General features: G+C 53.6%; 1 protein-coding gene across 2 annotated transcripts in view; it reads left to right on the top strand.

The window, feature by feature from the left end:
* Igsf21 (immunoglobin superfamily member 21) overlaps positions 1-10176 on the top strand; it is a 183619-nt gene extending 173443 nt beyond the window's left edge. For both annotated transcript variants that reach the window (XM_070037015.1, XM_070037014.1), the window contains exons 7-10: positions 8109-8194; positions 8417-8609; positions 9012-9050; positions 9930-10176. In XM_070037015.1, the coding sequence (XP_069893116.1) occupies positions 8109-8194; positions 8417-8609; positions 9012-9050; positions 9930-10003 (392 nt within the window). In that variant the 3' untranslated portion in view covers positions 10004-10176. The remainder of the gene's footprint in view (positions 1-8108; positions 8195-8416; positions 8610-9011; positions 9051-9929) is intronic.
* The last annotated feature ends 2137 nt before the right edge of the window (positions 10177-12313 follow it).

Here is a 12313-nt window from a genome sequence, read left to right as displayed (position 1 = left end):
CTTTCACCTTTCACCTTTCACCTTTTACCTTGTGGGCTCTTTGAACTTCAACCTCTGGACCAGTCTTCTGACCCGGAGATGCCTGATCTCCTGCAGTGGCCAGTGGCGGCTGCCTGGAGCAAACCACAGCCTCTCGCCCATGCTTCCATGGTCAAAAACAGAGGAACCACTGTCAGTGTGTGTGTGTGTGTGTCTGTGTGTGTGTGTGTGTGTGTGTGTGTGTGTGTGTGTGTGTGTACCAGGGCTTGAACTCAGGGCCTTTCTCTCATATATATGGCTTTTTCACTCAAGGTTGGTGCTCTACCCCTTGAACCACACCTCCACTTCTGACTTGTTAGTCATTACTGGAAAAGAGTCTCATGAATTTCCCTACCCAGGCTGGCTGTGAACCACAATCCTCAGATTTCAGCCTCCTGAGCAAATAGGACTATGGGCAGGTGAGAGCTGTCGGCTTGTGTTTTAAGCCAACCCCCACCACCACCACCAGGGGGCGTGGGGGGCCGCCCGCACCTGCAGCAGCTGCTGTGTGCCAGGGACTCACACAAGGCTGGACTCAGCACACAGCCTCATTTTACAGATGAGCAAAACCGAGGCTCAGCCTGTGGGGGTCCGGGCCCTGAGTTACTAGCTTGTATGTAGCAGGGCTGGGATTTCAAGTTTGCTGCTCCCAGCGCCTTCTCCACTCCCCACCAGGAAGACCTTTTCAAATGACCCCTTAGTTCCCACAGGCCGCTTGCCCACACAACAACTCATGAGTGCTAACATTTATTATGTAACTACTGCATACCGCATTGTCTTTTGTTCCTTTTTGCCAGTTCCAGGGCTTGAACTGAAGGCCTTGCTCCCTCGTTTGTCGGGGTGGCTCGTGGCTAGTGCTCTACCAGTTAAGACATGCCTCCAGCCCAGCTTTTTTTCCCTGGTTCTGTTGGAGATGGGACTTTTCTTCCCTGGCTGGGTTTGGACCTTAATCCTCCAGATCTCAGCCTCCTGAGAGTACTAGGATGACAGGCATGAGCCACCGGCACAGGGTCCACTGCTGCTTTTCTTATATGAACTACTTGGCTGCCCGTGATTAGTCACTGGGGCGGGCGGTGTTACAATCCGAGGAAACTGAGGCCCAGAGAAGTGAACTCGGCACCATCCACAGTTCTCACTCTTGAGTTCTCCACCCAAGCCATACCCCAACCCAATACCCCAGGCCTGCCTTGTCTCAGGGTCCCCTTGCAGCCACCCGCCCAAGCATTCAGTCTCCCCTCCCTGCATTCCCCTCTCCACTTCCCCTTCCACCCTGTCCACTCTCCACCCGACTGATCTGCTTCGCATCTGAGTCAGATCAGGACTCTCCCGCACCTCAGCCCCACACCTCTGGCGTGGGCAGATTGGTGCTTCAGAACCCAGCCTGGAAACAGACCCACGGGTACAGATCAGATTCGTTGTTTTCCACAGAGATCCCGAGGCTACCCAGTGAGCAGAGAGGATCCTTTTTAAAATGGGGGAGGCAGGGAGAGGTGCCCCCCACCCCCCCACACACACACACGTGGTGCACACAAGTTACTGTGGAGCAGAAAGTGGGCAGAGCGTGAAAGCTTCTAGAAGAAAATGCAGCAAAACATCCTTGCGGCCGGTTCCCTAACGTGCTCTGCTGTGACACTAAGTGAAAATCTGAGAGTGGATCAAGGAGATGGAGTCAAAATTCAAGGCTCCTGCCTCCTAGGAAGACATCCTTAAGAAAATGAAGGAGAGAGATGCACAAAGAGACAAAGGCAAAGACAAACAGAGAAAATACTCGCCAACACCAGACGCCGGTGGCTCACCCCTATAATCCTAGCTACTCTGGAAGCTGAGATCTGAGGATCACAGTTCAAAGCCAGCCTGAGCAGAGAAGTCCCCATGAGACTCTTATTTCCAATTAGCCACTCAAAAACTGGAAGTGGCACTGTGGCTCAAGTGGTAGAGTGCTAGCCTTGAGCACAAAGAGAGCTCAGGGACAGCACCTGGGCCCTGAGTTCTGACAACCAATACACACACACACACACACACACACACACACACACAGAAAAGAAAAGAAAATACTCACCAGTAAGGCATTTGTACCCAGGATACATAATGAATGAACATATCAGATAACCCACTTTTAAAATCACTAGAATTAAAATGAAAATGTTCACCTGCTAGGATCACCAGGGAAATAAAGATTAAAACTGCCTCAAGACAGCATTTCTTAGCCAATAGGCTGGATAAGATTTTAAAGACTGCATTATCAAATGTTGACAAGGATACGGAACAATCAGAACAATCCTTGCATTACCTGTAGTCCTGCTACCTAGAAAAACTGGCAGCCTCTTACAAAGGCAAAAATCCCTCTCATCAACAACCCAGCAATTCCACTCCAAAAGAAATGAAAAATAAAGCCAGGTATAGTGGCACATGCCTATAATCCCAGCACCTAGGATACTGAAGAAGGATGATCAGGAGTTCAAAACCAACCTGGCCTATGTAGGGAGAGTCTGTCTCAAACTAAAAAATAAATGAATGAAAAATACACCCAAAAATATTTGGACATGCTGCCAAGAGCCAATGGCTCACACCTGGAATCCTTGCTACTCAGGAGGCTGAGATCAGAGGATAGAGGTTTGACGTCATTCCAGATAGACAAATGTATGAGATTTGTATCTCCAAGTAACCACCAAAAAGCCAGAAGTAGAGGTGCTGGCTTAAGTGATAGATCACCACTTGAGTGAAAAAGCCCAGGGACTGCACCCAGATCCTGAGTTCAAGCCCAAAGATACTCACGCACTCACACACACACACACACACATGCACACACACACACACAACGTCCATTAATTTTACTCAGGACAACAACAACAATAATATGTAAATAATTCAAATATCCATAGTTTGGAAGGCAAATAGACACATGTGTGCTATATTTATATCATGAAACACTGTCCATCATTTCACAAGAATGAGCTTCTAATATGTGCTGGGATCAAGTCAGACACCAGGAGTTTAAACCAAAAACCCAGGCAGCACATCGACATTCTCTGCTGGGAAAAGCCATTGTGTGAAATTCCAGACCAACACAACAGCTCTCTCCTGAGAGAAATGGAACAACACTTACCTATAGAGGGTGGACATTTTATTGTATTGTATTGTATTGTATTGTATTTTGTGCCAGTCCTGGGATTTGAACTCAGGGCCTACATGCTGTCTCTGAGCTTTTTTGCTCAAGGCTGGTGTTCTACCACTTGAGCCAGAGCTCCACTCCTGGCTTTTTGCTGGTTAAATTGGAGATAAGAATCTTACAGACTTTCCTGCCCAGGCTGGCTTCGAACCATGATCCTCAGATCTGAATCTTGCTAGGATGACAAGTCTGAGCCACCAGCGATGAAGGAAATGGAAGTGGATTGAAAACGTGGGGACCCCCAGAAGTGGTGGCAATGTGCTACAGTCTGGTTGGAATAAGAGTGACACATGTTCACCATTATTAAAGTTCATCAGACTGTGTGTTTACAAACAGTGCATTTGTCTATAGCTAACCTTTATTATGATTTGAAAATTCATGAAGGGTGGGAGGCTCAGTTCGCCAGACAGCCTTCATTGAAAATCAGATCCCAGCTCCTGGCTATGGCTTCCAAGATGCCAGGGTCCCTACCCCTCCCAGTTGCTCCATTGTCTCCAGCCTCAGATCCCCTTTCCTGGCCTGAGCATGCTAAGCTCACATCCCCCGCTGTGACTTGCCACTGGCTCTCTGTTTTGCCTAGAACATTCTCATCCCAGACACCCTTAATGCTTTTTCTGGCCAGGGATTTTCAGGAATCTTCTACCCAGAAGGCCTTCCCTTGTGCTCTGCCCGGCTCAGCCTCTTCCTCCCACCCCTACAGGCGCAGCCTGGAACCCTAATTGGCCAGATCTCCCTCTGAAATTTTAAGTAGCAATGGGCATGAGCTTTGTACCTGGCCTGTTCACATAGTGCAAGCTTCAAAACCCACCAACTCCCTACCATATGCATGAGGAGAATCTACTGAATAAGATTTTCCAAGCCTGGTGCTGGTGGCTCACGCCTGTAATCCTAGCTACTCAGGAGGCTGAGATCTGAGGATCGAGGTTCAAAGCCAGCCCGGGCAGGAGAGACCGTGAGACTCCTATCTCCAATAAACCACCAGAAAACTGGAAGTGGCGCTGTAGGTCAAGTGGTAGAGCGCTGGCCTTGAGATGAAGAGCTGAGGGACAGCGCCCAGGCCCAGAGCTCAAGCCCCACGACTGGCAAAAAAAAAAAAAAAAAAAAAGATTTTCCTGGGTTGTTGTGAAGGTTTAGGGAGTGGCGCACACAGAGTGCTGAGTACAGCATCAGGCAGAGTAATTATTCAGGAGCCACAAGCTACTGTTCTCCTGTGTCATGTTCCCAGCATTGTCCTGCAGAATGACTAATACAAATTGGGGGACAGAGCTAATGAATGTGTGGGTGGATAAAGAGATTAGTGGGTTAATGGGTAGGTGGGTGCATGACATGATAGAATGATAGATGATGAATAGAAGGAACATTTGGATGGATGGATAGATGGAGAGATGGGTGGATGGTAGAATGAGGGATAGACTTGAAAGAGTGATGCATGGGCAGATAGATGGATGGATGGATGGATGATGAATGGATGGAGGATGGCTATGATACAGTAACAGATAGATGGATGAATAGAATGAATACTGAATGGATAAGTGTATGGATGAGTGATGGAAGGATGGATAAATGGGTGCATGAATATGATAGTAATGGGTGGGAGATAGATAGGATGAATACTGTATGGATGGGTAGATGAATGAATAGGACAACTACTGGATGTATGAGTAGATGAATGGATGGATGGATGATAGAGTGATGGACAGATGGATAGATATAACTAATGGGTGGGCAGATGGATGGATCAGACTAATGCTGGGTAGAAGGACGATAGAATGATGGATGAATGAATATAGTAGTGTAGAGAATGGATATATAAACAAATAGAATGATACTGTGTAGATGGAGAGGGAGAAAGATAATAGAATGATGGATAGGTGGATAGGTGGGTGGATGGGTGGATAAGTAGATATGATAAAGTAATGAATGCATAAATGGATGAATAGAATGAAAAAATTGTTTGGATGGATGGACAGATGAGTTGATGGATGAGTTGATGTGTAGATAAATGGATGGTGGGTGGATGGATGTCATAATGTACACCCAGAATTCCTGGGGCTCCCTAGAGGATCTTTTCCTTGGGATTTCACAGTGCCACTCTTCCTCAGGGGACGCTGGAGTGGGGTGTGGAGAGTCAGTCTTGTGTTCTAGAAGCAGGCAGGGGCCTGGCTTTGCCTGCCATGAGCTGCAGAATGGGCTTCCCAGGGGTGATGTTGGGATTGAGCAAAAGATGCCAGCTGCCTGGCTTCCAGAGGCTGACGAGAGGGAGGGAGGGAGAGAGGGAGGGAGGGAGAGAGGGAGGGGAGGAGCCACGGACCATCTGCTCCAAACCTGTTCATTTGTCAGCAGCTGCCAGGGTGGATCCTGGAGCAGTGAGGGCCGGAAGACCCCTCCGGTGCCCTCCCTCTGTGTTCTTCAGCTCTACCCAGGGCCCACCAGAAATGGGCAGCTCAGGGCAGCAGGGAGGGGGTGTGGGCTGCCTGTGGAGGAGGAGCCACCTGCTAGGCCTCTTCTCTGGTCCTGGGCTCTGAGTCTCCCCTGGAAGCGCTGTGTTCCCAAGATGGCCACGTTGGCACAGTGAGCTCGGGTGGGGGGGCGGGGAGCGGTCAGTTGTGAGGCCTGCAGCATGGCTTCCCCGACCTCAGGAGCACCAGGGTGAGAGTCTAGTGCACACCAGGGACTGCACAAGCGTCAGTCACTCTACCCTCAAGAGTGTAGTCCCTGGAGGAATTAGACAGGGCTTTGTAGAGAAGTTGAGAAAGTGACCTAAGGAAAGAAGGGACCCACAGGTCCTCTGGCCCAGCTTCCTCCTGGCACCCATGCCCTTCAGTGTCCTCTGCTGGTTAAGCTGGTGGCGCCTTCCCACAGCCCTTCAACCCAGGGCCAGGCTGTCCTCTTCCAGGGCGCCTGCCCGCCCATCACCTACACAGCACCAGAGAGACCAAAGAAAGCAGGAGGCTCCTTGACCTCTCTGGGCCTGCCTGTCCCTGCGGGAGGCCGGAGGGCGCCTGTGGTGTTGCATGAAGAGCCCAACACTTACGCACTGCACAGTCAGCCATCAAGGGGCTGGGGACACGGGGCCCGGGGATGAGCACTCCCCACGCCTGTGCAAGGTCCTGGGTTTCCGCTCCAGCCTCTCCCTGCACTCCACCACCCACCCCGAAACATCAGCCATCTCCCAGAATAGACGGGAGCTGCCCAGCTCCCCGACACTGGAGACAGCGCAGCAGGAGCGCCCGGCCCCCGGCCCCCGCCTCTGTGGCACTTCAGACGTCCTGACAGCGGTGGCTAATGAAGAGCCCTTTGGTCTCACTCTCAGACAAAGGAATTGGCAGCGCCAGGAGTCCACCCACGTCTCTCGGAGCTGATGGGTGGACGGGAGGCTCGGGGGGCAGCGGGGAGGGGGGTGATCCCGCCCAGCCCAGGTCGGCCCAAGACAGGTGACCAAACTATGCTACGCTACAGGCACCCCTTTTGGGGGGATCTGCAAAGGCACCCAGAGAATGACACTCCAACCACAGACCCAATGCGTTCAGTACCCGGCCCATCAGCGCCCTGCCCCGCCCCCTCAGAGCCCCGCCTACCACATCCTGCCCCGCCTCCTCAGCACCCCGCCTATCACCTCTCTGCCCCGCCTCCTCAGCGCCCCGCCTATCACCTCACTGCCCCGCCCCCTCAGCACCCTGCCTATCACCTCGCTGCCCCACCCTCTCAGCGCCCCGCCCATCGCCTCCCTGCCCCGCCTCCTCGCTGCCCTGCCCATTGCCTCGCTACCCCTCCCCCTCAGCCCCCTGCCCTGGATGTTTCCTCCTTCTAGAACATTATTGAGGAGCTTTGCAACTCAGTCACTCTGAGGACCCCACCCACTAGCTCTCTGCACACAGTCCCATTACTGGCTGCCCATTGGCTGTGGTTGATGTGTTGATTGACTGTGTGCCTTCCTAATGTGTTGAGCTCTGAATTGGCTGCTACTTAGCCTTTTCACCCCATGACCCCAGCCCAGATCCAAAACCCATCATGTGGCCAGTTTAATAATTACTGTTGGATGAGGCAATGAATGGATGGGTGAACAAATGAACTTCTCTAGGTTGCAAAGTGAGGGATCGTCTGTAATTGACTCTGTAGCTGGGCTGGAGCAAGCCTCTGGGCTCTCCACAGGCCTGTTTCCTATCTGAAACAAGAGGGGACTCGGGGACCCCAAGGTTCTCTGGACACCCTTGGGCGTCAAGCTTTCCCGGTACTGGGACGAGGCAGGCACTGGGATGGGCTCCCCAGAGAGCCCAGCCACCCAGTGGTTCCAGATAGTCTGCAAGGACGCTCAGCCTGGGAGAGGGGACCAGATGAACCCAGATTGAGGCCCCAGCTCTCTCTCTCTATGGGGCCACTGCAAGTCACCTTGTGTCTCTCTGGGCCTCCGTTAGCTCAACTGGGTGACGGGGTGAGCTAGGGTGACAAGGGTTTAGAGAAAGGGGCTTTTGGCTACTGGAATGGGTGCCTTCCTGTGAGTGCCCAGTGCCACTCAGCTCACACCCCCTGCCCTGGGCATGTATGTGCCCCTTCTAGTTCCATTCTTCCTGTGTCTAGTCTTTCTCCCCAACCAATGCGGGAACTCCATGGGGGCAGAGCTGTGCCCTGTGTACCACCATTGAATCACTGGGTCCCAGCTGGGTCCCAATTCATTGCAAGGACTTGGCAGTATATGTGAATGGATGGATAGGTGGATGGATGGATGGATGGATGGATGGATGGATGGATGGATGGATGGGTGGATGGGTGGGTGGATCAGTCTGTTAATAAAGTACTGGAGCTCCTGAGGAGCAGCCCTTCTCCAGGACACTAGCTCTTCGCGAAGAACTTTCTCTTCTGCATGCTCTGTCCTTCTTTCCCTACTAGCCACTTCTCGGGTCTCACCTTCCTCTTGCTACAGTTGCTCCTAAAGGACCTAAAATCGTGATGACGCCCAGCCGAGCCCGAGTTGGGGACACCGTGAGGATTCTGGTCCGAGGATTTCAGGTCAGTCTTTCTGCAGATGTGGGAAGGGTTCAGACACCCCCCAGACTCCATGCCCTTCCTTCCACCAGCCACCTCTAGTGCCTCTCAGTCTATATGGCTCAGTCTGTCTTCCGGGGGGCCCTGGTAGTCACCAGCAGCCAGTGAGAGGGGACTGTGTGTCCAGGCGGGCCTCAGCCCTTCCCCACCACCCTTGTGACCCCACTGTCCCCCTCCATCCGGCAGAACGAGGTGTTCCCGGAGCCCATGTTCACGTGGACGCGGGTGGGAAGCCGCCTCCTGGACGGCAGCGCCGAGTTTGACGGGAAGGAGCTGGTGCTGGAGCGGGTCCCCGCCGAGCTCAACGGCTCCATGTACCGCTGCACGGCCCAGAACCCCCTGGGCTCCACCGACACGCACACCCGGCTCATCGTGTTCGGTAAGGGGTGCTCGCTAAGTGACGCTTGCTGGGCATCCACGGGGCCACCAAAGATGGGCCTGGTTCAGAGCTGCCCCAGAGCAGGGGCCAGCAGGGGCCCACATCCTTTAAGGGGGCCCTGACAGGGGGTCCACAGAGAGGCACTTGTAGCCCAGTGGTTAAAAACTGTAGTGGCTTTGGCATCAGAGACTCAGGTTCGAATCCCAGCTCTGCCACTTAGCAGGTGACCAACGGCCTCACGTTCCTGGGTTCCCCACATAGAAAATGGGTGAAAGCCTCAGCCCAGGGCAGACTGGGGTGGTTGTACTTGGGACACTGTACAGGAGGTGCAGGATGAAGGGCCACTTTGACAGGGTTTCAAGTGCCACCAACTCCCTGGTTCTCTCTGTTCCTCCCCAACAGAAAATCCAAATATTCCGAGAGGAACTGAGGACTCCAATGGTAAGACTGCCATCCAGCTGCCGCCCACCCACAGGCCGCTGGCAGCCCGCTGCCCTCCAGCCAGGCAGAGTTGGGGAATGAGGTTATGTGAAGCAGGAAAGGGGGACCCAGCACACACACACCCTCTCCGGCTAGGCGATCGGCCAGGCTGCATGTGTCCCTCTTACCATCATGGCATTGTGAGTTCTCAGCCCAGAGTTCAGCCACTGGGGCCTCAAGGGGCCGTCATCTGCTGCACTGCCCTGGTGCTGCGTGTGGGGCCCTGGGTTGCTCCTTAGGAGCAGGGACAGCTGGGAACAGGGACAGATGCGCTGGTTGGGCCTTTCTACATCCCTCCCCCTGTCCCCCCCACCCCAACCAGAGCCCCGGCCACACGGCCCCATGTGCTTCTCCCAGCACCCCCCCCCAACATTGTGGATAATATTGGGTGTGGTGTGGGTGTGTGGGTATGGAAGAGAGAGAGAGTCCTGGGGCTTGAACTCAAGGTCTAGGCACTGTCCCTGAGCTTTTGTGCTTAGTGCTGTGCTATTTGAGCCACAGCTCCACTTCCGGCTTTTTGGTGGGTCATTGGAGGTAAGAGTCTCACAGACTTTCCTGCCTCAGCTGGCTTGGAACGGTGGTCCTTAGATCTCAGCTTCCCATGAGCCACTTCTGCCTGGCTTTTTCCCCATGGATAATCTTAACAGCCACCAGGACACACAGACACTCAATGGGGTGTGCACACAGCCAGGGTAGCAATCGCTGATGCTGAAGTCTGGTATCTTTGCTGGGGACCCTTGAGCCTGAGCTGTCCCCCTGGGCCTTCCGTCCGGTGTGTTCACTGTAATGCCCTTGGGCCCGTCTTTGGCTCTGACGCTGCTCTGTGCCCGTCCGGTACAGGTTCCTCAACTGGCCCTGCTGGCGCCTGGCTCACGCTGGTGCTGGTCCTGACAGTGCTCCTGGGGCTGACGTGAGGACGCGCCCTCCCGCCACCCCCAGCCTCCAGCCTCCAGCGGCCCTGACACCTCCGCCATCGGTTCTCATTTCTTTTCTAAAAACCCCTCCCAATCCTGTTCTTAGTCTCTGTCTGTCTGTGTCTTGGCTTCTGCAGTCGGTTTAATTAAAACAAACAGACCAATTTTCCCCACCTTGGTGACTGGCTCTCAATTCTTGCTTCTCAGTAGCTGTGGCCTCCGGTGGCAGGGTGAGCATGGGACAGGGAAGACGGGGGAGAAAGACCTGAGTCTCACTGGTAAAGGGTCTCTGTCAAATCCTGGGGGCCAGAGCCTCTCAGGAGCCCCTTGATTGCTTGCGGGTAAGTGATTACCTGTCACAATAATGTTCCTTAACACGTCACCCCAAATCTCAGTAGCCAGCAACAGCAAACACAAATGATTTTGTACAGGTTGAAGTGGTCCAGTAGACCTAGTTTGGGCTCAGTGGGCAGCTAAGCCCCAAGAGACGGGTCCCCTGGGCTGGACTCCAGGCTGGAAGCTCCAGCCTCCCCCAGGGGCCAGTTCCACAGAGTTGGAACTGGAGCCCAAACTAAAAGGGGCTGTGGCTACCTGACATTTGATCTTCTTATGGAAGAAATATCTCCACTAGTTAACTTGGGGGGGGGGGGGGGGCGAGGGAAGGTATTTAAGTTCATGGTTCTCTGAAATGGTCCAGTTCATGATCCACTGTCCTCAGGGCTTTTGGACCTCTAAGGAAGCAGGAAGTCAGGGTGGGAGAGATGACAAAAGTAATCATGTGGCCCAACCTAGCTGTGAAGAAGGCTGGGAAATGTAGTCTCCCTGCCTGCTCTGACAGGCACAGTGCTCTGGGTTCATCATCCTATTTCCTCTCTACTCGTGCTCACTCAACTTGCTTGCTCAGCCGGTACTCCACTATGTGAACCACGCCCCCAGTCCATCTTTATGCTGGTTAATTGGAGACGGAATCTCAAGGACTTTGCTACCCAGGCTGGCTTCAAACCTCGATCCTCTAGGATTTTTCTGCTTGGGATAGCTTCACACTGGTCTTCCCGATCTCAGCCTGAGTAGCTAGAATTACAGACATGACCTACCAGTGTTCTTTTAAATCTATAAGAAACCAACGATTCATTCATTCAGTATGTACTGCCTGCCCACCATCTGCCAGTTGATATAGCAACGCTGGCTTTCTATTGCTAAAGGTTTTTGGATAACCATCGCTCTAGAAACATCCAGGCCAGAGCAGCAGGCAACAACCACACAGGCCCAAAGCCTCTTCAACCCTACGTCCTCTTCCCCAAAGCCCACTGAGTCCCCCCTGACCCACCTGAGCTCCCCTGGCCCCTCCTGAGCCGCTAGCCAGTCACTCTGGATAACCCTCTGCCTTGCGATGCTTTTATGTGTTTCCTGGAAGAATCTTTTTTTAAATCACAGCTTTATTTCTTCTCTCTCTTGCTTTAATTGAGGGAAGCCCATGTAGGCATGAAATTGGAATTGCGTTGCCCTATGAACAGCAGGGTCGTTGGATTCCTCTGACCCCTGACGTGACTTAATGTCTCAGCAGCGGGTGGCAGTGGGTGGGGAGTGACAGGGATCACACCTGGAGAGGGTCACGGAGGGGCGGCAGCTGGCTTTGGACTTTGCATGTGAGCATTCTCAGGCAGGGACTGAGGGACACAGACACGGAGCCCAGCCTGTGAAGAGCAGTGATCCAGTCCGTTTGCCATCTGCCCATTCATTCGTTCACTCCTTCATGCATTGTGGGAGCGCTGCCCCAGGCAGGGCAGACCTGAGGTCAACCTGGCGGGCCCAGGTTTGGGATCCGGGCAGAGAGAGCTGTGCAGAAGCGCTGAAGGATGAGAGGGCTTCCAGGAGGAGGTGACCTTGCAGCTAGGCCTTCCCTGACAGACAAGAGGGGTCATCACACTCACCTTTGCCCCTTAATCCTGTGGCCCCAGGTTGGTCTGGGGTCTTCCGCTGTCCCTCAGGCCCCAACCCAAATGCTACCGCAGGTCAGAAGATTACTAAGGAGTTGGGCCAGGAAGATCATCAATGCCTGTGGTCCTTCCCAGCCTGGATTCCTGGGCTCCATCCACCAATCTCCTGGTTTGCAGAAGCCCCTTGGTTACCATGTGCCCGACTACTGTCCCCACTGCCGCTGGTGCCGCTGCCTGTGCTCAGGTTGGAGGCCGGCTGGTACCTGCTGCTGGCCGTCTGCCCACTGGCAGCCTGAGTGGGAAGCAAGGCCTAGGGCCACCATCTCCTCCTCAGCCTCAGGGACCGGTGTGACCTGCCCACCGTCCCAGTGAC

This window comes from Dipodomys merriami, unplaced genomic scaffold, assembly GCF_024711535.1.
Source record: "Dipodomys merriami isolate MVZ:Mamm:240054 unplaced genomic scaffold, mDipMer1.0.p SCAF_28, whole genome shotgun sequence".
Taxonomy (NCBI): domain Eukaryota; kingdom Metazoa; phylum Chordata; class Mammalia; order Rodentia; family Heteromyidae; genus Dipodomys; species Dipodomys merriami.
This window is presented reverse-complemented; position numbering and strand designations above follow the sequence as displayed.